This window comes from Oncorhynchus mykiss, chromosome 6 (genome assembly GCF_013265735.2).
Source record: "Oncorhynchus mykiss isolate Arlee chromosome 6, USDA_OmykA_1.1, whole genome shotgun sequence".
NCBI classification, from domain to species: Eukaryota; Metazoa; Chordata; class Actinopteri; order Salmoniformes; family Salmonidae; genus Oncorhynchus; species Oncorhynchus mykiss.
The window spans coordinates 63,654,039-63,680,956 of record NC_048570.1 but is presented as its reverse complement, the minus strand read 5'-3'; the positions used below and the strand labels follow the sequence as shown (position 1 = coordinate 63,680,956).

The 26,918-nt window shown below is 42.6% G+C and overlaps 1 protein-coding gene across 1 annotated transcript in view; it reads right to left on the bottom strand.

Annotated features, from left to right (window-relative positions):
- Positions 1 to 5,759: 5,759 nt before the first annotated feature.
- LOC110526321 (protein FAM189A1) overlaps positions 5,760 to 26,918 on the bottom strand; it is a 146,728-nt gene continuing 125,569 nt past the window's right edge. The window contains exons 5-12 of the mRNA XM_036980675.1: positions 26,625 to 26,732; positions 21,952 to 22,112; positions 13,344 to 13,491; positions 8,357 to 8,423; positions 7,490 to 8,188; positions 7,223 to 7,294; positions 6,659 to 6,978; positions 5,760 to 6,546 (exon numbers count right to left, since the gene is read on the bottom strand). Coding sequence (XP_036836570.1) covers positions 6,331 to 6,546; positions 6,659 to 6,978; positions 7,223 to 7,294; positions 7,490 to 8,188; positions 8,357 to 8,423; positions 13,344 to 13,491; positions 21,952 to 22,112; positions 26,625 to 26,732 — 1,791 coding nt within the window. The 3' untranslated portion in view covers positions 5,760 to 6,330. The remainder of the gene's footprint in view (positions 6,547 to 6,658; positions 6,979 to 7,222; positions 7,295 to 7,489; positions 8,189 to 8,356; positions 8,424 to 13,343; positions 13,492 to 21,951; positions 22,113 to 26,624; positions 26,733 to 26,918) is intronic.

Genomic DNA, 26,918 nt, shown 5'->3' with positions numbered 1-26,918 from the left:
GTGACTCCCTGATCCACATCTACGTAGACGACACCATTCTGTATGTATCTGGCCCTTCTTTGGACACTGTGTTAACTAACCTCCAAACGAGCTTCAATGCCACACAACACTCCTTCCGTGGCCTCCAACTGTTCTTAAACACTTGTAAAACTAAATGCATGCTTTTCAACCATTCGCTGCCCGCACCCGCCCGCCCGAATAGCATCACTACTCTGGATGGTTCTGAATATGTGGACAACTACAAATACCTAGGTGTCTGGCTAGACTGTAAACTCTCCTTCCGGACTCATATTAAACATCTCCAATCCAAAATTAAATCTAGAATCGGCTTTCTATTTCGCAACAAAGCCTCCTTCACTCATGCCGCCAAACATACACTAGTAAAACTGACTCTCCTACCGATCCTCGACTTCGGCAATGTCATTTACAAAATAGCCTCCAACACTCTACTCAGCAAACTGGATGCAGTCTATCACAGTGCCATCCGTTTTGTCACCAAAGCCCCATATACCACCCACCATTGCAACCTGTATGCTCTAATCGGCTGGCCCTCGCTACATATTCGTCGCCAGACCCACTGGCTCCAGGTCATCTATAAGTCTTTGCTAGTTAAAGCTCCACCTTATCTCAGCTCACTGGTCACGACAACAACACCCACCCGTAGCACACGCTCCAGCAGGTATATCTCACTGGTCATCCCCAAAGCTGCCTTTCTTTACAGTTCTCTGCTGTCAATGACTGGAACGAATTCCAAAAACCGCTGAAGCTGGAGACTTATATTTCCCTCACTCAACATCAGCTATCCGAGCAGCTAACTGATCACTGCAGCTGTACATAGCCCATCTGTAAATAGCCCATCCAATCTACCTACCTCATCCCCATATTGTTTTTATTTACTTTTCTGCTCTTTTGCACACCAGTATTTCTACTTGCACATCATCATCTTCCCATCTATCACTCCAGTGTTAATTTGCTAAATTGTAATTACTTGCTACTATGGCCTATTTATTGCCTTACCTCCTCACGCCATTTGCACACACTGTATATAGACTTTCGTTTTTTCTATTGTGTTATTGACTGTACGCTTGTTTGCCTCCAGCTCTGTTTATTCCATGTGTAACTCAACTCTGTGTTGTTGTTTGTGTCGCACTGCTTTGCTTTATCTTGGCCAGGTTGCAGTTGTAAATGAGAACTTGTTCTCAACTAGCCTACCTGGTTAAAGAAAGGCAAAATAAATTAAAAAGTAAAAAGTTGCTATTATAAACTGATTACCAACTTAATTAGAGCAGTAAAAATAAATGTTTCGTCAAACCCACGGCAGTCTTTTCAAACAGCTCTTACACTAAAATAGCATTATCATGTTCACAATTTCACAGTATAGTGTGGAAACATAAAACACAGGTCAATCACCTTTAAAACGGCAACGTTTTCTCTACGCCTTATGGCAAAATGTGTAGAATTTGCAGTAAACTAACTTTAAAACGTACATTTCTCTCCACCGTGAAGAGGGGGTGGCACTAAAATGTTTTGCCGAGAGGTAGGGGCCTCCCCAAACAAGTCTCGCTTAAGGGCCCCCTAAAGGCTAGCGCTGTCTCTGTGTGTATGTGTATGTGTGTGTAATTTGTCATTGTATCTACAACCTCAAAGAATGAGAACCAATCAAGAATCAGAACAGACACTACACTGAAGGTGTCAGAGTGGTAATCGACAGAAAATTAGCAACTTGATAGCTTTAAATGGTGTTCTGCTTTTTTCTTAACCCTCATGGAGATTTAGTTTATACTCCTACAATTGATATATATTGAGTGCTCTTGATGTGTGGAAATTGTACAGAATGCGCCAATGCTGTTTGGAACACAACAACCAATGTCATACCTGAGGGGTATACTACAAAGCAGGATCAATGAGTTAGCCAGCTGACTTTGATAAACAACCATAAATAACTACACCTACTGATTTCCTGTTTCATTAAGAAAGTTCAACTTTGATATGTGTTTTAAAAAATAAAAAGTTATTTCAGAATATTTGGGCATGTTATCTGGCTAACTCATTGATTAAGATTTGTCGTATACCCCTCTGGTTAGTGGTCTGGTAAATAACTTCATGTTGAAGTGAAACAACCATGTCACGTTGATGTAGGCTACAATAAGCAGGTTTCCATCCATTATTTGAATACAATGACGAGATGCCCATATCTTCAACCTAACAACGGGACAAGATAAATCCAAAATAAGCCCGTAGAGATGCATTGGGCTTATTTTGTAAGGATTTTGTTGAGAGTGAAACCTCTAACTTCTCCTGTTGTCTCTGTTTCCATACAACCATTAAAATAAGTCATGACAGGTCTTATGGAAACAGCATACCTATTGGTAAAATTACACTCTAGCTAAGTTTCCATCCAATTGGCGACAGATTTTCATGTGAATATTCTAGAAATGCACAAAAAAGTGCATTTCTGTAACGGCATTCCTCCTTCTCTTCTGAGGAGGAGTAGCGAGAAGGATCGGAGGACCAAGTGTCCATAACGTTTATTTTAAGACAATAACTGAACACTATGAAATACAATAACTGTGAACATGAACGAAAACCGAAACAGTACCGTGTGGTAACAAACACGACAACTCAAAAGTGAAACCCAGGCTACCTAAGTATGATTCTCAATCAGAGACAACTAACGACACCTGCCTCTGATTGAGAACCATACTAGGCTGAACTCAAAACCCCAACATAGAAAAACACACATAGACTGCCCACCCCAACTCACGCCCTGACCATACTAAATAAAGACAAAAAAAAGGAAATTAAGGTCAGAACGTGACAATTTCCCCACCAATTGTTTCCACCAAACAGACACGTTGCAGATAAAAATCATTCCTGATGACGTTCGCTTAAATTTCCATTTACCGAATAAAACCTGTGTTTCATCACATTTTGAACTCTACCAATAGTTTTGTCACAAAAACGTTAGCGTTAAATAGCCTAGTCTGGTCTTGGTTCGTGCGCCAACAGCTTGCAGATAGCCTACAGTGCTGTCCTGTCGACTCCCGCTCCTGCTCTCCCTCTCTGGCTCGAGGCCGCTAGACTGCTCATCATTACGCACACCTGTCACTATCGTTACGCGCATCAGTGCTTCATTGGACTCACCTGGACTCCATCAAGTTATTAATTACCTCCCCTATATCTGTCACTTCCTCAGTTTCTTTCCCGAGTCAGCATTAATGTTGTTATGGGTCCCTTGTCCAGACGCTGTTCGTGGTTTGTGTCACGTCTGTTTATTCATTAAATATTCACTCCCTGTACTTGCTTCTTGTCTTCCAGAGTCTGTCCTCACAGAATGCTGACTCCACAATCATCATGGAGTTTATATATATTCTTTTGGTGAGGTCGGTTTCAGGTGCCGCTGCTGAAACAACTGGGGATGCCTCGGTGTTGGAAGATTCCTAGATGTGATAAGTTTACAGGAGGAAACAAGACAACGGAATATGTAGTATTGGTGGGAAAAGGTGTTAACTCTAGGGGTACCCATGGTGCTGGAGATCAGAAGTGTCCGGTGAGAGAAAGGTAGGTTGAGGTTGCCAGGATCAGAGTAGTACAGAAGGTGTCATATGCTAAGGCAGTTAAGAGAGTAGTAGAGGAAGATGGGGTCCAGGGTGAGGGATTCCTGTGAGTAGGATAAGGCCTATAGAGATTGATAGGAACAACATGTGTTTCAGTAAGTGTGTTTCTTAGGGTTCATTCCCATTGTTATCAACTGTACTGCAGAAATGGAACATAAATCACAGAAAAAAAGATGTTGTGCTGCAGAAAAGTACTTGGGTGTATGTGATTTTACTGCAGAAGAGTTACAATGTGTGTTACAAGATAGTGTCCAGTCCTCCCAGGCTGCTGGCCTGGTGCAGGATCAGATAGTGGTGAGCTTTTAAAGGGTCTAGGGTTAGTTGGTAGGGCAGTTTTTTTCCCCTTTCCCCATCCTTTGTCCCATCCCTTTTTTGTCTTACAAAGTATAATGAATTCACACTCCAGAACAGTAGGTGGATCCACAGGGCTAGATAAGAGAAATGAATAGGGAGGCTGTGACAATACACATTTAAAGTAGAAGGTTGGATATTTTGGGGTAGGTAAAATGGATTATGCAACAATTGCGATGGAAAGGTTTTATGCGTAAATATTGATAGAAAATCCATGTCGTAAACGATGTTGTAGCCTACCACCACAACATGTAAAAGCATGCAGAGTTTATAAGCAGATGGAATAGGTTATGATGAACTTCAGAACTTATTTCAGAACTTCATGAGCTTCATGCAAATGTTCTAATACATATCGATGCTCCATTAGCCGTTACAGGATAGGTGCTGTTTGGCGTAGCAGCGAATTTCCGACCAACCTTAACTTGGTGATACTATCTTCGTTCGGCAAAACATTTATCTTCTAAAATGTCCGCGTCGTTAGAATTTTGGAAATGCTCCGTTATTAAAATGTTTTACTCCATGAAGTATGTGTACATCGCCATCTTGTCTATTAGAAATATTCTCTCATTGATTGAGACAGGTAGGTGCCTCCAGGGGTGAAAGTAAGGTGGTGCAGAGTCCCAGCAAAATAAATAGTGGGGGTAAACCGTATTGTTAAAACATGAGTCTATCACAATAATTAAAACAACATTTCAAGAAAACGGAGATGAATAGTCCCGGAAACCCGAGACGTGGGACAGCAGTGGATGCATACATTCTAGCCTAATGACAATCACCAAATGTCATGTGTTATTACACTTTTTGGTGTTTTGTGTAACGCATGTCTCTTTCCATTTACCTCTGTTTGGAGGCGGGAAATGTGTTGCGAGTGGATGAATGTGCGCGGGTGCCTGGTAAAGGAGCCCTTTGAAGTGAATGTTTGACAATCAGATGAAAACATTATGACTAGTTGTGGTTATGCCACAATAAAAGGTAATATTGTACATTTTAAAAGTTAAATGATACATCTTTAGGACTAGGCCCACAGAGATCCTATTGAATTAATAGGGATTCTATATGTACTTCTTTGATTAGGCCCATCATTTTTTTGGGTGTGCACACATAGTACCGGAAGAAATGTAATCTAATTTCACCCATGGGTCCACCCTAAAGTGCTGCATGTCACGACACTCACCTGTCTGGATCAATAAGAGAAAATGTTTAAAACATCTTTAAGTGACTTTCTTGAGGTTCACAATCGATTTTAGATACTTTCACATGATTTGGAAATGACGCCAGAAAAATATATGTCCCATGACTTGAATGGGATTTGTGCCAAAAATCTTAAAAGGTTAGTATATGGAAACAGTGCCAGGGAAACTAAACCAAAATGTGGATTGCTGTCATACCTTGTCCATAGACTGTTTGCAGGGTAAGAAAACCAATATGTAATTTTGTAATTGGGATAAACTATCCCTTTAAACTTCAATTGATTTATTCAGAACATGAAAAGTTAAGTGCAAAAGTCATTTTATGTACACTACGTCATCACGCACAGCATTTTATCCGCTAATAAGTCAGTTTGATGGAAACACCTCTGTTGGGAAAATGTGCATATTGTTTTATGTAGATTTTAGAACATTCACCTGAATCTTTTGTCAATTGGATGGCAACCTATCTGATTCAGAATAGTTTGTAAAACCGCAAGATCTTGATATTTCGTAAGTTACAATGACCAAGTTTTTAAAAATATTACACAATTTGTGTGTTTTGTACATTGATACATTATTTTATTCTTCTAAACTATTCAGTTGTGCCATGCATCTTCTTTAAGTATGGACTTCTGCGCCTCTCGTGCCTCCTAAAAATGTATGTAATGTTCAAAAGATATACCATTGTTGAAAGAAGGAGGTCGACTACAACATAGAAAGTCATATTTTATTGTAACACTGATAAGAATTGTAACACATTGAGGTAAGTTAAATAATCCACTTTTGCAAAGTTCTCTGTCCTGCAGTGGCACACAGTATTCAGCCAGAGTTAGAATCCATAAAGTCTGCAGGAGCTAGTACCATCCCAAGTCTGTCCAGTTCACAGTTTTAATACAAAGTTGTTTTTTTCCTTTTGATAAAGTAGAGCACTAGTTTTTCATCATGACATCTCCATTTAGTTGGCTTACAAGTGTGTTTTACAAGGTTGAGACTTTAAAAAATCCCTTGAGGGAGAAAATAACATTCTGGTGTTTTTGATATGAGAGAGAACAGAAGCCAATCCAGTCCAGACATGACTTACTGAGTTTGTTTCTGCTAATGTCTTGGCACAATCTCACAGGGCACAATGAGATAGAGATAGGGGTTGAGTCCTTGGTGGGGAGGGAGGGCGGTCAAAGGATGGTCTCTCTACACAAAAGGCTTTGAGTGCGTTCAGAGGGTGAGGGAGAGGAGTCCAGGGGAGCAGGGGGGTTGGGAGGCCCTGGTGCTATAGGTGGACGCCGCAGGGATGAGAAAGGGGAACTCAAGGCTCCACAGCTTTGGAGGTGCAGGTCTTCATGGGCACGCTTCCTTGGGCTGCCGATGATGCGTTGTGACTGTGTCATCACCTGACCAACAGACCAACAGTTTAGCCCAGAATGATCCAACAATGGTTTCATTAAATTATCAGACCAGCTTTTTTTCATATGCATTCATACTCATGCTCATCGATAGACGTACCTGATCTATGACATTGGCACTGAATATAGCTTCCTCCATGTGTCTCTCGTCAGACTTGATGACATACTTGATGCTGTTGACCACCTGCTGGACCTCTGGAGGTAGACTGCAGCTGGAGTGCTCCAGGAATTTGGCCACCAGGATTTTGGTGTCTTTATACGTCTTGAGGTCAGCCAGAGAGTGTGGGCGCTCGTTGGAGACCGTGTGCAGGGCTCGCGGTTTGAGGCGGATGTCCACTTTCCTCCCCTCCTTCTGCTTCCTACCACTGCGGGTGCTGACTTTGGCAGCGGCGTGGGGAGGAGCTGCCACCTCTGTAGACTCTGAACACACCAAAGACACAAACATACAACATCCAATCAGGCGGGACTCAACATATTCAACACATTTGCACATTCTGTAGGTGAACGCTATTTTCACCTACGAGTCGCTGGTTTAAATGGGTGTTTTTGCCAGAGGTACTGTATGTGTAGACTGCCAGGTTAGGTGGGGAGTGATCTGGTGGGGAGATGTGAAAGGCGTATATAGTAGAGAGGTGGTAAAAGGCTCTGGTGGGGTGGGCGTTACCTTGCTCTGGTGAAGTCTGAGGAGAATCTTCAGGAGGAGGGTTGCTTGCAGAGGGGCAGCCACAGCTGTCACCTGCAGAGGGAGATGTTAGCCTTATGGTGAACAAGTACTTATGCTAAAGTATATTATTTGCATTTCACCAAATGAAGTGATGCTAGCTGCCTATGTGGTCTGATTAACCCGGTTCATCTCAACAGTAATGACCGGATCTTTCCTAAACAACACATGGGGAACAATGCCGTGCCGACACAGGAACAACTCACGTACTTCCAGATATGGAGGTACAGGAGATGGGGTCGCTGGTGGAGCGTACGATGCGAGCCAGCTTGCGATACCTCCTGCCAGACCGGAGCATGCGGGGTCGCTCTGCGGGCGCTGAGGTAGAAGGGGGCTGCGAGGCCGGGCAGGAGGAAGAGGAGGATGGGGACCACACACTGAAGCACAGCCGGGAGCCACGGGGCCGGGAAGGGGGGGACGTGGAGGGGCAGGCAGGGAGGCTCTGGGCTGCTGTGGCTACCTCTACGGAGACTGTGGCTGCGGCTGCAGAGGGGGAGGCAGAGGGCAGGGAGGGAGGAGTAGGAGGGACAGGAAGAATCAGCTGCCTCCTACTGGCTCGTTCTCTGAGGTTTGCGTGTAGCTTTACTCCTCCCTTGGGCTCCTCGTGCTCCTGTATGTTGCCGTTCTCTATGGACCAGTCTGGAGAGTGGGGTATGGAGTCCTGTGTGTGGGAGGACTCGCTGTAGCCAGTGTAGTCGACCCGTGCCAGGCCGCGGTGGCGGTGGGAGAAGCGGGCACTGAACTCTAGACTGATGGAGCTGCCATCAGTGGGGGCGGTGTGCAGCGTGCCATAGGGAGAGGAGTCAGAGCCCTGCACCTCCAGGGAACAGAGATCCTCTGAGGAGCAACTGTGGTCTGGAATTTCTGCTACCTCCTCTGATACCATTAGAGAGGCACTGTCCACCGAGGCTGGGACAAGACACAGGAGAGCACAAGCATCAGCTGCACCAAATTATAGTACAGGCATAGATATCAAACATGGCTCAATCCTATGGGTGAGATACACCAGCCTGTTCACACACACAGTCAAAGTGGTGTGAGGGGTGGCTGTAACGATAGTGATTAAGCCTTCCTTACCCTGAGTACTGAGACCAGCTGTGGCGTTTCTCTCACAGAGGCTGGACTGATCATTGCTGGTAGTGACCTGTAGAGAGGCGGACAGACAGACAGACACACACACACACACACACACATGATTAGTTCTTACAGTTAACAAAGGAGACACACATTTCCAAAGGGATAGTGAGTGAGGGAACCAAATAAATCTGCCATTAGTGAAACCCTTGTTAATGAGGAACAGGTGGGAGAGGCAGAGAATCCTTTTGGAGAACATCTGTCAGAGGCTGCTGCTTCTTCCCGACACATCTGGCAACCATGTGCTCAGTACCACACTCTGGCCAGTAGAGAGCTCTCTAAGCACACATCACCCACTCCACATCAGGAATTCCATTGCCATTTTAGAGGTGGTGAACTGTCACTGTAATGTGGTTTTCTTAAATAATTGAATGCTTATTATGTTATGTGTTAAGTGTGCTTGCTTTCTCATCCCATCATGATGAGTATTTCTAAATCATAGCAGTGAATATGGAAAAGGATAATCAGGGTCTTAGAAGCATGTAACGCCGTGTAGTGTCTGTAGTACCATTTAATATAAAGCATGTTCCAATACAATACCTCTGTCTTATCGTTCATAAGCTGCAGTCACCTGTACAAACTGATCATTTCGGGTCCATACCTCTATTCTTGTCAACCTGCAAGAGGTGAGCGACTAGAATGTCTATTCAGGGGGAATCTAGATCCCTCCTATTGCAGCTGCTCCCCTATGAGGCATACATCTAACAGTAGCCAGTCCCCTGAGGTGCTTTCCCTGCATCAACACTTCAAAGGCATGTACTTCAGGTGAGAAAACTCTATATTGATTTGACCTTATTCGCAGAATCTTTGTTAGAAGATCATTTTCAGGAGATCTGTGCAGAGAGCTCTAAAAGAGGAAGGGAAGCCTTTTGGTATTACATTTTAGAGAAAATAATAAATTTTGCTCTAAAATTTTGGTGCACCAATGTCTCTTAAAATATCAAAGGGACACAAAAGGCACTCTTTTTGTGGAACGACCCAGCTTTGTTATAGATTCGATTCCTATGTCTTTGTCTCCTGTGGTTTCCCATCACTGTCATGTAAGAGACATACGCCCTTGTCTGTCTTAGGAGAGCCATAAAGCACCACTCAGCCCTAAACAGATGACTGCGCCAATGATTGAATGGCATTTTTTGTTAAGCTTGCATTCAATTGCCACTCCCTGTTGCACACAACAAGCTTCAATCCCCCCCTGTCACAAGGGGATGTATGGCTGATTTAAGATGAAATCGTCAACCCTGTTACAGTCAACCCTGTTACAGTCAACCCTGTTACTATATTTGGCACTTATAGGCAATTACTATAAAAACATGTTTTAATTTAACCTCAAGAGATGGGAAAAAATGTTTTTTTAGGAAGTTGAACATGTGCTCTTAATGACAATATTAAAATTAGATGAAATCAAATGTTATTTTCTTTACCAAGTTCCACTTCTCAAAAGGTACCCAATTGGTGGAACGACTCAAATGCATTCAACAGGAAACCAACTATATTTCTTGAAGAAATCATCTCACAACAATAGTACCTCCATGATTGAGTTCAAAGGAAAAACAGGATGTTACGTTAAACTCATCAAACTGAAATCTATACCCGCTCTGATGTTCTACCAGACAAGATGTGTCTTCTGTATCTCATCTAAATTAGACTTTTTCCATCACACTTATAGTACACCCGGAAAGTATTCAGACCCCTTGACTTTTCCCACATTTTGTTAGGTTACAGCCTTATTCTAAAATCGATTAATTAAATTGTTTTCCTCATCAATCTACATACAATACCCCACGACAAAGCAAAAGCAGGTTCTGAAACTTTTGCAAATATACAGTTGAAGCTGGAAGTTTACATATACATTAGCTAAATACATTTAAACTCAGTTTTTCGCAATTCCTGACATTTAATCCTAGTAAATATTCCCTGTCTTAGGTCAGTTAGGATCACCACTTTATTTTAAGAATGTGAAATGTCAGAATAATAGTAGAGTAATTTATTTCAGATTTGATTTCTTTCATCACATTCCCAGTGGGTCAGAAGTTTACATACACTCAATTAGTATTTGATAGCATTGTCTTTAACTTGTTTAAAACGTTTCAGGTAGCCTTCCACAAGCTTCCCACAATAAGTTGGGTGAATTTTGCCCCATTCCCCCTAACAGAGCTGGTGTAACTGAGTCAGGTTTGTAGGCCTCCTTGCTCGCACATGCTTTTTCAGTTCTGTCCACACATTTTCTACAGGATTGAGGTCAAGGGCTTTGTGATGGCCACTCCAATACCTTGACTTTGTTGTCCTTAAGCCATTTTGCCTAAACGTAGGAGGTATGCTTGGTGTCATTGTCCATTTGGAAGACCCATTTGCAACCAAGCTTTAACTTCCTGACTGATGTCTTGAGATGTTGTTTCAATATATGCACGTAATTTTCCTCATCATGATGATTTTGTGAAGTGCACTAGTCCCTCCTGCAGCAAAGCACCCCCACAACATGATGCTGCCACCACTGTGCTTCACGGTTGGGATGGTGTTGTTCGGCTTGCAAGCCTCCCACCTTTGTCCTCCAAACATAACAATGGTCAGAGGACATTTCTCCAAAAAGTACGATCTTTGTCCCCATGTGCAGTTGCAAACCTTAGTCTGGCTTTTTTATGCCGGTTTTGTACCAGTGGCTTCTTCCTTGCTGAGTGGCCTTTCAGGTTATGTAGATATAGGACTCGTTCTACTGTGGATATAGATACTTTTGTACCTGTTTCCTCCAACATCTTCACAAGGTCCATTGCTGTTGTTCTGGGATTGATTTGCACTTTTCTCACCAAAGTACGTTCATCTCTAGGAGACAGAACATGTCTCCTTCCTGAGCGGTATGACGGCTGCGTGGTCCCATGGTGTTTATACTTGCGTATTATTGTTTGTACAGATGAACATGGTACCTTCAGGCATTTGGAAATTGCTCCTAAGGATGAACCAGACTTGTGGAGATCTACAATTTTTTTCTGAAGTCTTGTCTGATTTCTTTTGATTTTCCCATGATGTCAAGCAAAGAGGCACTGAGTTTTGAAGGTAGACCTTGAAATACATCCACAGGTACACCTCCAATTGACTCAAATTATGTCAATTAGCCTATCAGAAGCTTCTAAAGCCATGACATCATTTTCTGGAATTTTCCAAGCTGTTTAAAGGCACAATCAACTTAGTGTATGTAAACTTCTGACCCACTGGAATTGTGATACAGTGAATTATAAGTGAAAAAATGTGTCTGTAAACAACAGATGTAAAAATGACCTGTGTCTTGCACAAAGTAGATGTCCTAACCGACTTGCCAAAACTATAGTTTGTTAACAAGAAATTTGTGGAGTGGTTGAAAACGAGTTTTAATGACTCCAACCTAAGTGTATGTAAACATCTGACTTCAACTGTATATAAAAAAACATATACCTTATTTACATAAGTATTCAAACCTTTTGCTATGAGATTAGAAATTGAGCTCAGGTGCATCCTGTTTCCATTGATCATCCTTGAGATGTTTCAACAACTTGATTGGAGTCCACTTGTGATAAATTAAATTGATTGGACATGATTTGGAAAGGCACACTGCGGTCTATATAAGGTCCAACAGTGGACAGTGCATTTCAGAGAAGGAAAAAGCCATGAGGTCAAAGGAGATGTCTGTAGAGCTCCGAGACAGGATTGTGTCGAGGAACCAATCTGGGGAAGGGTTCCCAAAAAAATCTGCAGCATTGAAGGTCCCCAAGAACACAGTGGCCTCCATCATTCTTAAATGGAAGAAGTTTGGAACTACCAAGGCCCTTAGAGCTGGCAGCCCGGCCAAACTGAGCAATCCGGGGAGAAGGGCCTTGGTCAGGGAGGTGACCAAGAACCCGATGGTCACTCTGACAGCGCTCCAGAGTTCATCTGTGGAGATGGGGGGACCTTCTAGAGGACAACCATATCTGCCCATCTCTGCAGCACTCCACCAATCAGGCCTTCATGGTAGAGTGGCCAAACGGAAGCTACTCCTCAGTAAAAGGCACATGACAGCCCGCTTGGAGTTTGCCAAAAGGCACCTAAAGACTCTAAGACCATGAAAAATTAGATTATCTGGTTTGATGAAACCAAGATTGAACTCTTTTGCCTGAATGTCAAGCGTGACATCTGGAGGAAACCTGGCACCATCCCAACGGCAAAGCATGGTGGTGGCAGCGTCATGCTGTGGGGATGTTTTTCAGCAGCAGGGACTGGGAGACTAGTCAGGATCAAGGGAAAGATGAACAGAGAAAAGTACAGAGACATCCTTGATGAAAACCTGCTCCATAGCGCTCAGGATCTCAGACTGGGGTTAAGGTTCACCTTCCAACAGGACAACAGCCCTAAGCGCACAGCCAAGACATCGCAGAAGTGGCATCGGGGCAAGTCTCTGAATGTACTTGAAGGGCCAAGCCAGATCCCTGCAAAGACCTGAAAATAGCTGTGCAGTGACTCTCCCCATCCAACCGGAAAAAGCTTGAGAGGATCTGCAGAGAAGAATGGGAGAAACTCCCCAAATACAGGTGTGCCAAGCTTGTAGCGTCATACCCAAGAAGACTGGAGGCTGTAATCGCTGCCAAAGGTTCTTCAACAAAGTACTGAGTAAAGGGTCTGGATACTTATGTAAATGAATGTGATATTTCAGTTTTTTTTATTTTTATACATTTGCAAAAAAAATGTAAAAACCTGCTTTTGCTTTGTTATTATATGGTATTGTGTGTAGATTGATGAGGGGGGGGGGCTTTCTTAGCACTCTCCTTTGTAGTTGTGTTCTTACAATGTGCATGTAAACAGGGACGTATTCAACAGTGAGAGGGGTTCTAAACAACTCTGACTGTGAATAGACAACGTGTAATGTTAGAAAGAGGCTGGCTAGTACACTGGTCTTTTATGGGGGAAGGATGGTAGTGCTACTCACCTGACTGGCAGGGGTCTGCCCCATCCCCAACCCCACCACAGACTCATATGACGGGGGCAACTCAGAGGGGTAGAGTGTCCCAGGGCTGTTGATGGGCACTCCATAGATGGTACTGAACGGGGAGTGTGGAAAGTCCAGATGTAGACTTCTGAATGTGAGAAACATTAGGGAGGAAAGGTGTGAGGAGAGAAATAATAATAATATCCTCTTCTTCCTCAATCCAGCAACACTTCAATTTTGAGTAAACAAACACATTCAATTGGTTGAGAGGCACATTGTTTTTCATGTGGTGTTAATTAAAAATATCTCACCCATGCAAGAGCCGAGCCATCTTTTTTAATTAAAACCCATTCTCCTGTGAAGTGGCAGAGTATAAAATACAACTTGAGTGTCTGAATTAATCATCCAGCGCATGATGATGTCATGACATGTTTCTGCCCTCAGCTAGGGGACTCTACAAAGGCTTCCTCTGCATGTTTCTATTTACAGCCTAACTGACAAGGACACATGACATCTAGCCAAGCAGCTGGATCAGCATGCCTTCAAAGATGTGGAAATGGAACTGACTCTCCTATACCAAGTGGAAGGAGATCAATGGCACATTTACACAAGGCCATGGATCTTACTTTACCAGTGCTCCTTAACAAAGCACTACAACATTCTGAGTCTGTACTGAGCATTGTGAGTGGCTTGGCTCAAGGGCTCCACAGAATTTGTGTTAAACGCTCAACAAAGCTTACTTAGTGTCCAATAAGCTTTCTCTACCCGTAACCTTGTTCTGAACACCTCCAAAACAAAGGTCATGTGGTTTGGTTAGAAGAATGCCCCTCTCCCTACCGGTGTTACTACCTCTGATGGTTTAGAGCTTGAGATAGTCACCTCATACAAGTACTTGGGAGTATGGCTAGACGGTACACTGTCCTTCTCTCAGCACATATCAAAGCTGCAGGCTAAAGTAAAATCTATACTTGGTTTCCTCTATTGTATTCACTCCTCTTTCACCCCAGCTGCCAAACTAACCCTGATTCAGATGACCATCCTACCCATGCTAGATTTTGGAGATGTCATTTATAGATCGGCAAGTCAGGGTGCTCTCGAGCGGCTAGGTGTTCTTTACTATTCGGCCATCAGATTTGCAACAAATACTCAAACGGGACAGTTTTATTCAAAGACTCAATCATGGACACTGTGGCTGCTTTGTGTGATGTATTGTTGTCTCTACCATCTTTTCCTTTGTGCTGTTGTCTGTGCCCAATAATGTTTGTACTATGTTTTCTGCTGCTACCATGTTGTGTTGCTGTGTTGCTACCATGCTGTGTTGTCATGTGTTGCTGCCTTTCTATGTTGTTGTCTTAGGTCTCTCTTTATGTAGTGTTGTGTTGTCTCTCTTGTCGTGATGTGTGTTTTTGTTACGGTTTTCTTTAGGTGAAAGAGAGTCGGACCAAAATGCAGCGTGGTAATTTAGATTCATCTTTAATAATGATGATGAAACACGAACAATACAAAAATGTACTGTGAAAACCTATACAGCCTATCTGGTGACAACAAACACAGAGACAGGAACAATCACCCATGAAACACTCAAAGAATATGGCTGCCTAAATATGGTTCCCAATCAGAGACAACGATAAACACCTGCCTCTGATTGAGAACCACTCCAGACAGCCATTGACTTTGCTAGAGAACCCCACTAAACCACAATCCAAATACCTACGAAAACCCCAAGACAAAACACACCACATAAATAAACCCATGTCACACCCTGGCCTGACCAAAATAATGAAGAAAACACAAAATATAAAGACCAGGGCGTGACAGTTTTGTCCTATATTTATATTGTATTTATTTTACATTTTTAATCCCAGCCCCCGTCCCTGCAGGAGGCCTTTTCCCTTTTGGTAGGCCGTCATTGTAAGTAAGAATTTGTTCTTAACGGACTTGCCTAGTTGAATAAAGTTTAAATAAATAAAATATTTAAATAAATGTCTACGATCAAACTTGCTCTAGCCACTTACAATATATATATTTAATCAAACATATGTGTTTAGTTTAAACTCTGCCATCAATCACTAAAATAAAATATGATTCTGGGCGAGGATAAAACCAAATAATCAAACTAGGAGTTGTATCAAACCTAGCCTCATTGTGAACCAAGCTTCCCTAAAACGGGAAGCCTGGGGAAGTTCCATGGCAAAAAGTAGCTAAAGAGGGGAGGGAACCAGGTGTAAATCATGGTGCAAAACACGCCTACACGGGCACCCGAGCGAGATTAATCAAACCCCCTCAGTGCGTAAAGACAAAAAAAATCTATAAAACAAGCACTGGATGGTGACCAAACATTTTAGAACGTTTGCATCACCCTGGTTTTTACAGCATTTCTCTGTTGTTTCGGGACGAGATAAAGCTGCAGCAAGAGAGGAAAAATGGTCTACAATGCTGGCCATTTCAATATTTCTTATTTTGAAGTTTCTGGAGTGATATTTGGGTGTACAGGCTTGCATGAGCCCCGGGAAAAGAAGTAGCTAGTCACAATGAGGTTCACTTTGACAAGTCAGTTAACCTTGTAAGCTACCTAGGTATAACTAGCTACAGTTACCTACTAGCTAGTTCAATTTCTCTCAGGATTATAAAGGCAACAAAATGTTAATAAAAAAAAGTATATTATTGACCTAAAGGGTTAGCTGTGTTAGCCCAGTATCTAACTTATTCAGGGTCAGTGATACATAAAGCAACCATAGTACTGTCTATCCATCTCAACTCTGGACCTCGAAGCCAATTCCACTGCCTTCATTGTTCCCCTTTAATCAGGGACTAATTTAGACCTCGTAGGGTAAGAGTTGAATACGCCTGGTCTGTCTACTATGGGAACAACGGCTACCTTTTTGCAAGCAACATTGCTAAAATGAATCAAATAAAATGAACCTCAAAATATGTTACCTCTAATTCTCATATCCTGTAACCTAATTGTCATCGCCTAACTTTCATACTGTACTTAAATTACAAGGGTTGAATTTTTATAATTTTGTCCGCACTCAACCTGGTCCGAGCATTTTGTATTATCTTGTACGTAAATCTGTGACGCTTCATTTAGTATGATATATTACGTTTAGCATGGTATTAATTTGTGGATTTCCATCACCCATTTCGTATGATATGTTATGAATTACAATTCATATTATATGTTACAAATTTGCAAAATGTACAGTATGTTATGAATTTGCAAAACGTATGATATGTCATGAATTCTAGTTAGATGGCTAACGTTAGCTAGGCTATGGGTTAAGGTTAGGGGTTAGTGTTAATGTCAGTGCTTAATTTGAGCCGGAAGAGGATCTGGCACCTCTCCGTTCCTCTTTCCGGAACCTATTTGGACACATCCGGTACCTCTTGTGGCATGAAAAATAAGTGTAACTTTTAGCAATGTAAAAATTCTAATAAAAGCGATCAAAGTTAATTTGAGTTGCCTCTTCGCTAATTGTCCTGCTTTAATTGTTTTTCCACCATTCATTTTTCCCATAGGAGATTTTAGAAACAGTTCAAATAAGGGCTGTGTTTCGTGTAGGCTTACCCAGGCATGATGTTTTGATAACTGTGTAAATCTCTCAAGGACAAGGTGACTTTTTTATTTATTATATTTTTTACCCCTTTTTCTCCCCAATTTCATGTTATCCAATTGGTAGTTAGTCTTGTCCCATCGCTGCAACTCCCGTATGGACTCGGGAGAGGCGAAGGTCGAGAGCCATGTGTCCTCCGAAACACGACCCTGCCAAGTCGCACTGCATCTTGACACACTGCCCACTTAACCCGGAAGCCAGTTGCACCAATGTGTCAGAGGAAACACTGTGCAACTGGTGACTGAAGTCAGCGTGCATGTGCCCAGCCCGCCACAGGAGTCGCTAGAGCGCAATGGGAAAAGGACGGCCAAACCCTCTCCTAACCTGGACGATGCTGGGCCAATTGTGTGGGACCTCATGGAGACCCATGGAACCTCATGGGTCTCCAAGTCGCGGCCAGTTGCGACACACCCTGGGATCAAACCAGGGTCTGTAGTGATGCCTCTAGCACTGCCCTAGACCGCTGCGCCACTCGGGAGGCTCCTGACAAGTTGCCTTTCATCAATATATTCGCCTGCATTTACTCCCCAAAAATGAAATGCTAATTAGCTGCTAATGTGGCTATCATAAAGAACTACAAATACCATGATCTGGATGAGACAGCTGAATAAAGGCAAAGGTAAGAATATCTGGATTAACTATCTAATGTTAGCTAAATTTAGTCATGAATAAATTGGCTAAATGTTTTTAAATTAATACTTTTGTGAACTGTCTAAAGTAAGTTTTAAATTATCACAATACCTATTAGCAAAGGTGTCAGCTAGAGAAGACATGCACGAGCTTGCAGGGATTTGTAGTCTTCTATGATGTCTACTTTGATGGTAATTAGCATGTTCAAATCTGAGAGTAAACAGAGCTGAATATATTGATAAAGGCCAACTTGTCTGAGAGAGATTTACATGTTTATCAAAAAACGTCACGCTAAGATAAGCCTACATGACATACAGCCCTTATTTTAATTGTTTCTATGGTGGAAAAACTATTTCCCTGTTTGACCGCTAGGTTTTATTGGTATTATGACACCTTCACTGTGGGGCTCTATTTGAGTGTACCGGCTGTACGTTTACTATGTTACGTCTAGTCTATGAGACCAGCCTGCAGCACTGGTATATGGATTGCCTCATACAGTTGAAGTCGGAAGTTTACATACACTTAGGTTGGAGTCATTAAAACTCGTTTTTCAACCACTCCACAAATTTCTTGTTAACAAACTATAGTTTTGGCAAGTCGCTTAGGACATCTACTTTGTGCATGACACAAGTCATTTTTCCAACAATTGTTTACAGAAAGATTATTTCACTTATAATTCCCTGTATCACAATTCCAGTGGGTCAGAAGTTTACATACACTAAGTTGACTGTGCCTTTAAACTTGGAAAATTCCAGAAAATGATGTCATGGCTTTAGAGGCTTCTGATAGGCTAAATGATATCATTTGAGTCAATTGGAGGTGTACCTGTGGATGTATTTCAAGGCCAACCTTCAAACGCAGTGCCTCTTTGCTTGACATCATGGGGAAATCAAAGGAAATCAGCCAAGACTTCAGATAAAAAACGGTAGACCACCACAAGTCTGGCTCATCCTTGGGATCAATTTCCAAACGCCTGAAGGTACCATGTTCATCTGTACAAACAATAGTACCCAAGTATAAACACCATGGGACCACGCAGCTGTCATAACGCTCAGGAAGGAGACATGTTCTGTCTCCTAGAGATGAACGTACTTCGGTGAGAAAAGTGCAAATCAATCCCAGAACAACAACAATGGACCTTGTGACGATGCTGGAGGAAACAGGTACAAAAGTATCTATATCCACAGTAAAACAAGTCCTATATCTACACAACCTGAAAGGCCGCTCAGCAAGGGAGAAGCCACTGCTCCAAAACCGCCATAAAAAAGCCAGACTACGGTTTGCAACAGCACGTGGGGACAAAGATCGTACTTTTTGGAGAAATGTCCTCTGGTCTGATGAAACAAAAATAGAACTGTTTGGCCATGATGACCATCGTTATGTTTGGAGGAAAAAGGAGGCTTGCAAGTCGAACAACACCATCCCAACCGCGAAGCAATGGGGTGGCAGCATCATGTTGTGGGGGTGCTTTGCTGCAGGAGGGACTGGTGCACTTCACAAAATACATGGCATCATGAGGGAAAATTATGTGGACATATTGAAGCAACATCTCAAGACATCAGTCAGGAAGTTAAAGCTTGGTCAAAAATGGGTGTTCCAAATGGACAATGACCTCAAGCATACTTCCAAAGTTGTGGAAAAATGGCTTAAGGACAACTAAGTCAAGGTATTGGATTGGCCATCACAAAGCCCTGACCTCACTCCTATAGAAAATGTGTGGGCAGAACTGAAAAAGCTTGTGAGGCTTACAAACCTGAGGTGTACGAACCTCACTCAGTTACACCAGCTGTCAGGAGGAATGGGGCAAAATTCACCCAACTTATTGTGGGAAGCTTGTGGAAGGCTACCTGAAACATTTGACCCAAGTTAAACAATTTAAAGGCAATGCTACCAACTACTAATTGAGTGTATGTAAACTTCTAACCCACTGGGAATGTGATGAAAGAAATAAAAGCTGAAATAAATCACTCTACTGTTATTCTGACATTTCACATTCTTAAAATAAAGTGGTGATCCTAACTGACCTAAGACAGGGAATATTTACTAGGATTAAATGCCAGGAATTGTGAACTGAGTTTAAATGTATTTGGCTAAGGTGCATGTAAACTTCCGACTGTATATAGTCTACTAGTATGGTTTTAAATTGAGAACATATAGCTCAACATGTAAACCATGTGAGAGTTTTGCTGTTCTCTGCTTCAGATGACAGATCCCCATAAGGCCAGTGATGCATGCCATATGATAAGCTGCAAAATTGATTCAGATAGCTGATATACTGAGACAGAGTGACAATTAAACAAGACTGGAGATCTTACAACTAGACAAAAAGGAAATGTTCATTTGAGAATACAACACAGAGACATTAAAGACACAGAGACAGAACCCCTTCTCTTCTTTATTGCAGGATTGTGATTAATCAACATCGACACTAGTTCATTTTGAATAATATTTTAACAGTTAACTTGTTTTAAACACTTCATCACTGCAAAATGTACAAGTAAGCTAACTCTTATGTCAAGATTAGACATCTTAGTCTAAACAATAGAAAAGTGAGTGGTAGTAACAAGTAGGCTATTATTAGTAAAACAATTTCAGGTGAACAAAAAACTTGATACCAGCAGTGACTAACCTTGCTCCATTAATCCCTGATCTACTGGGTGAGCAGACTTCTGTTCCAGCCCAGCAATAGTACACTTGATTATCAACTCATTAGGTTTGATAAGTTGAATCAGGTGTGTTATTTCTGGGCTGAAACAGAACCCTGCACACCTATCAGACCTCCAGCCTTCTCCAATTATAATAGGTTTATACATTGTGTGTGATGTTCAACTGTTTTTGTATACAACATGTGCTAACATGTAGGCCTACACATATAACGCAGGGCATATAGGTAGGCCTAACTATGTTAGCAAAAGTTATATACAAAAATACGCTGGTATACACAGTTACTGTGTGAGAAGGTGTTAAAGTTATGTATATGTGGGCTAAAAAGTACCAGTGGCCTGGCTTTGGCCCCAAGTGAGAGCAGGTCTGCCGGAGCCACGGCCCAGACACGGGTGCCGGCCCACATAGATGGAAACAAAAAGTTTGAGCCTTTTAGGTAAAACACTGGGGTAAATCCTGTACGGAAACACACTATTAGACTCTTGGGACATTCATTAGGACCTCTCTCTTCATCTGCAAACACAGGCTTTCACAACTTTCCATAACTGAGGACAGAAAACATCACAATAAAACAGAATTCCTTATACTGAAATTAGTCAGCACTGAACATTATGTTGTTATTATCTCTCTGTCCTCCGTTCTTTCTTTCTTGGGACTGGAGAATATTTGTATAATGTCCTCCCACAAAGTGACCTGCCCTGTCCAGTAGCCTACACTCTCCCTTTACTGACAGCTAGAGCTGCAATCTCTTCCTAGGCTGTGATCAACAAATGCATTTGGAGACTGTAATTTAAAAACAATGATTACATCAAGATACTGTAGTTAGCTAATAGAAAGTTATCTAGATAATGACATTTAATTCATTTAGCTAAACAGTGTGAAGTTAGCTTGTTAGCTAGCAGCTCAGTTGAGTTAGCCTACTAGAAGTGTAATACATAGTTTAACATTTCAAAATATATTTACTTACTTGAATAGGTTCTCCCACTGCCTCTGTTTTTGAGCCCTTATTTTTTATAATAATGGGCAATCTTCAAGATATTTCGGTGGTAGCAAAGCGCAGCCAGCAGTAATATGGACGAATGGTGACAAGGTAAAACGTGTGTTTGTCGACAGAGCAGTTTAGAACGTGTTGTGACATTTCACTTAACCAGCATAATCCACTTTCAATTTTAACAAATATAAATCGCAGGCTGTCAGCCTCACTTGATCATTTGAAAACGTTCACTTGAAACTAGCAAACGCAACAACTCTCTACAAAAGGTGTCCTACCCGGACGGAAAACAGTTGCACACACAACCCCTACAGGTGGGTGGGGAGGGTTCTTGAAATGTAACAGCCAATCAAAATCTTGCGAAACTGTTCAAATCGCCTTTGCAATACAAAATTCTCCAGGCATGACAACAACATGATTTTGGAGGCATGGCAACGCAAGATTATATCAAACCCAGTGTGACAGGTGCCAAAGGAGATGCTACAGCCACTCATTCAAACAGGCATGTTGCTATGTTGGTTAGCCAGGTTGTTAGGAGATTGTTAGGAGGTCAGAGTGTTGTGCTGCAGCCAGTACATCTGTACATCTATCACTGAAGTGCAGGTGTTGTGTTGCTTTGCTGTAGTACCTCAGTTTACCCATCACCGGGGTCAAGGTGTTGTGTTGTGTTTGTTCTGTTGTGTTGTGATGTTGTGTTGTGTTGCGATACCTCTGTCCGTCCATCACCGGGGTGCAGGTGTACTCTGGGGGGTAGTAGGGTGGTGGAGGGATGGGTGGGATGAACTCGTCAAAGTCAAGGGTCTGGTGCAGGATGGTGCCGTGGGGGGTCATGCAGTCAGCGCTCAGGACTCGTGCTCTGTGTGGCATGAACTGAAACAGACAGACAGACAGATAGAGAGAGACACAAACCCAATTTTTATTTCAGAGACAGGAAACCGCCGTCTATTTGTCTCATTCTGAGCTTTATACAGCTTTATACTGGGACCATTGAACGTGTTCATTTCAACAACATTCTGTAAAAAAAAGGCATCTAGAAAAAGGTTATCTATCTGACACAATGATGTTTATTTTTTTCGATACTCGGACAAAGGAACTATGCAGTAGCATGCGTCATTATCGATGGCAAAGTCGTTAATGGCCGGGCTAATAAAGCCAGACACAATGGAGCAGTGGAGGAAAAAACGCTGGCTGGATCAATACGTGTCAAGTGAAGGAAGCATGCCCTGGCCTGGCCAGCACGTTGTGCATTGAGTCAGTCAGGCTTTAGTAGGCAGCCAGCTTTGTTCCTGGGAGCTGAAAACTTTCCTTGTGAAATGGGAATGAAGCCAGATTGAGAGGGGCTCTGTGAGTGTACTGGGAATAGGAGGAGACAGGTCCTTTGTCATTCACCCTCCTGTGACCTTACGGCTGTACAGGCCAGTTTAATCTCTCCTGGTCTGTGTTTTTAAAACAGTGGCATGTCTCACATTCCTCCTGCTCCCAACCAGACGGCGACGTGCCATTGAGAAGTTCCCATTCAGGACGCACTGGAGTTCAGCTTGTCTACTTTGAAGTTCAAATCTGACTTTGAGAAATGTGCCCATCTGTTGCTTTGTGTCTGCCATCAATCATGTGTCATACAAGAAGAGCAAAGAAAGTTTACATAGATATATTCATTATCAGTCAAGGACAAAGACATGAAAAGCTCTCATTGAAATTCTGAGTAAATAGTAAAACCTTGCCCTTACCACCTAAATGACTGTGATCTGTATCATTTTAGGTTACAAAAAGTATTGTTTTTGCATTTTCTTCTAGCCACAAAAGATGAAGAAACTGAACCAGGTGCAAAATCAAACGTATTATCCTGCTCTTAAGCTTCTGGTCCTGTAGCTCATTGTGCCTGTGCGGTGACTGTGTAGCTGGGACAACTAGTGATGTCTTGCATTGCCACTCTGTGCTCTGAGATGAAACTAATCCTCTACTGGCAGCCTCCACTCTAGCCCCTGCACCAATCCCATTGCTAACCCCTACATCTGCATCAGCGCCAGGCAGTCCCAGCCCCTGCATCTGCCCCGGCTCCAGCCCCAAACTCCTGCCTCCCTAATATACAGTGGGGCAAAAAAGTATTTAGTCAGCCACCAATTGTGCAAGTTCTCCCACTTAAAAATATGAAAGAGGCCTGTAATTTTCATCATAGGTACACTTCAACTATGACAGACAAAATGGGAGAAAAAAAATCCAGAAAATCACATTAAGGGATTTTTAATGAATTTATTTGCAAATTATGGTGGAAAATAAGTATTTGGTCAATAACAAAAGTTTATCTCAATACTTTGTTATATACCCTTTGTTGGCAATGACAGAGGTCAAACGTTTTCTGTAAGTCTTCACAAGGTTTTCACACACTGTTGCTGGTATTTTGGCCCATTCCTCCATGCAGATCTCCTCTAGAGCAGTGATGTTTTGGGGCTGTTGCTGGGCAACATGGACTTTCAACTCCCTTCAAAGATTTTCTATGGCGAAGAGATCTGGAGACTGGCTAGGTCACTCCAGGACCTTGAAATGCTTCTTACGAAGCCACTCCTTCGTTGCCCGGGCGGTGTGTTTGGGATCATTGTCATGCTGAAAGACCCAGCCACGTTTCATCTTCAATGCCCTTGCTGATGGAAGGAGGTTTTCACTCAAAATCTCACGATACATGGCCCCATTCATTCTTTCCTTTACACGGATCAGTCGTCCTGGTCCCTTTGCAGAAAAACAGCCCCAAAGCATGATGTTTCCACCCCCATGCTTCACAGTAGGTATGGTGTTCTTTGGATGCAACTCAGCATTCTTTGTCCTCCAAACACGACGAGTTGAGTTTTTACCAAAAAGTTATATTTTGGTTTCATCTGACCATATGACATTCTCCCAATCTTCTTCTGGATCATCCAAATGCTCTCTAGCAAACTTCAGACAGGCCTGGACATGTACTGGCACTGCAGGATTTGAGTCCATGGCGGCGTAGTGTGTTACTGATGGTAGGCTTTGTTACTTTGGTCCCAGCTCTCTGTAGGTCATTCACTAGGTCCCACCGTGTGGTTCTGGATTTTTGCTCACCGTTCTTGTGATCATTTTGACCCCATGGGTTGAGATCTTGTGTGGAGCCCCAGATCGAGGGAGATTATCAGTGGTCTTGTATGTCTTCCATTTCCTAATAATTGCTCCCACAGTTGATTTCTTCAAACCAAGCTGCTTACCTATTGCAGATTTAGTCTTCCCAGCCTGGTGCAGGTCTACAATTTTGTTTCTGGTGTCCTTTGACAGCTCTTTGGTCTTGGCCATAGTGGAGTTTGGAGTGTGACTGTTTGAGGTTGTGGACAGGTGTCTTTTATACTGATAACAAGTTCAAACAGGTGCCATTAATATAGGTAACGATGGGAGGACAGAGGAGCCTCTTAAAGAAGAAGTTACAGGTCTGTGAGAGCCTGAAATCTTGCTTGTTTGTAGGTGACCAAATACTTATTTTCCACCATAATTTGCAAATGAATTCATTCAAAATCCTACAATGGATTTTTTTCTCTCATTTTGTCTGTCATAGTTGAAGTGTACCTATGATGAAAGGTACAGGCCTCTCTCATCTTTTTAAGTGGGAGAACTTGCACAATTGGTGGCTGACTAAATACTTTTTTGCCCCACTGTAATTCAGCTCTATCAATCTCCCACCCAGGGCTTATCTGCCATATACCCATCCAGGAGGCCACACAATTTACAGCTCAGCTCATAAACTATACAAAGCCTTCTCGTATACAATGTTAAAACTTTATGCTCCCGCAAGTTTATTTCTCCCCTGTAAAAAAATCCCAGAGATTTTAAAGGGGTGCAGGCAAACTTCGCTGGTATCGCTATGTTTTAATGGTGTCTATGAGGGCACTACGGCCCACCAATCATCTGGGAAAGTCATTCTAAATGGGCTGAGAGCATTGCTCTGAAGGACAAAGGGAGCACCCCGCCACATTGATTTCCCTGATGACAGCAAAGCATTTAGGTTTAGGGCACAGTCATTGTTTCCCTTGTAATGCGAAGGGTCGTTTTAAGGACAGCATGCCTTTTAAGGTGAACATATTACCAACTACAGCGAGGGAGAAGAATCATTATTTCCCCTTTAATTGGTTTCTTCAAATCCTCTGTGGTTTTTAGAGTGATGTGGAGGTTCTGGATTGCTTTGGGATGGGTGCTCTTCGTGATGTGTGTAGACATTATCTAAGCATTATCAAAGCCTCCTTCACTCATGCTGCCAAACATACCCTCGTAAAACTGACTATCCTACCGATCCTTGACTTTGGCGATGTCATTTACAAAATAACCTCCAACTGTCTATCACAGTGCCATCCATTTTGTCACCAAAGCCCCATATACTACCCACCACTGCGACCTGTATGCTCTCGTTGGCTGGCCCTCGCTACATATTCGTCGCCAAACCCACTTGCTCCAGGTCATCTATAAGTCTTTGCTTAGTAAAGCCATACCTTATCTCAGCTCACTGGTCACCGTAGCAGCACCCACCTGTAGCACGCGCTCCAGCAGGTATATTTCACTGGTTATCCCCAAAGCCAACACCTCTTGTGGCCTCCTTTCCTTCCAGTTCTCTGCTGCCAATGACTGGAACGAACTGCAAAAATCACTGACGCTGGAGACTCATATCTCCCTCACTAACTTTAAGCACCAGCTGTCTGAGCAGCTCACAGATCACTGCACATGTACATAGCCCATCTGTAAATAGCCCATCCAACTAACTCATCCCCATACTGTTATTTATTTTATTTATTTTGCTCCTTTGTACCCCAGTATCTCTACTTGCACACTCATCTTCTGCACATCTATCACTCCAGTGTTTAATTGCTATATTGTAATTATTTCGCCACTATGGCCTATTTATTGCCTTACCTCCCTTATCCGACCTCATTTGCACACACTGTATATAGACGTTTTCTATTGTGTTATTGACTGTGTGTTTGTTTATTCCATGTGTAACTCGGTGTTGTTGTTTGTGTTGCACTGCTTTGCTTTATCTTGGCCAGGTCGCAGTTGTAAATGACAACTTGTTCTCAACTACCCTACCTGGTTAAATAAAGGTGAAATATATATATATATATATATATATATATATATATATATATATATTTAAATCTGGTCAGACTAAAGACAATTTATTCAAAATCTGTATGGTATTACAATACTACTGATTCTACTACCGCCATCTGAGGAGGAGAATTATGAAGCCAGCATTAGAAGGCCAAGTGTGTTTACCTTTCATGATGGTTCAGAGCTGCTCTCCATAAGGCTATAGATCAGTCTCATTGAGTCCAGGTCAGACAGAGTCAGAGACCAAGTGTCCATTGTGTTCTCTGTCACACTACTTACGATCTGTAGCACATCAGTGGAGACCATCTGCATGCAGCACATGGCAGTGGCCAGGGCACAGACGATGGTGGAGATGACATTCAGGGCGCACACACTAAACAGGAGCTCCTACAGGACCCAGGCAGAGGGAGAGAGGGAAGGGGGAGGGAGAGAGGGAAGGGGGAGGGAGAGAGGGAAGGGGGCGGGAGAGAGGGAAGGGGGCGGGAGAGAGGGAAGGGGGCGGGAGAGGGAGTCACATTTGAGGCACAGTGAGGAAAGGTAAGCAAATATTACAGCATGAGAACACAAGAAAGG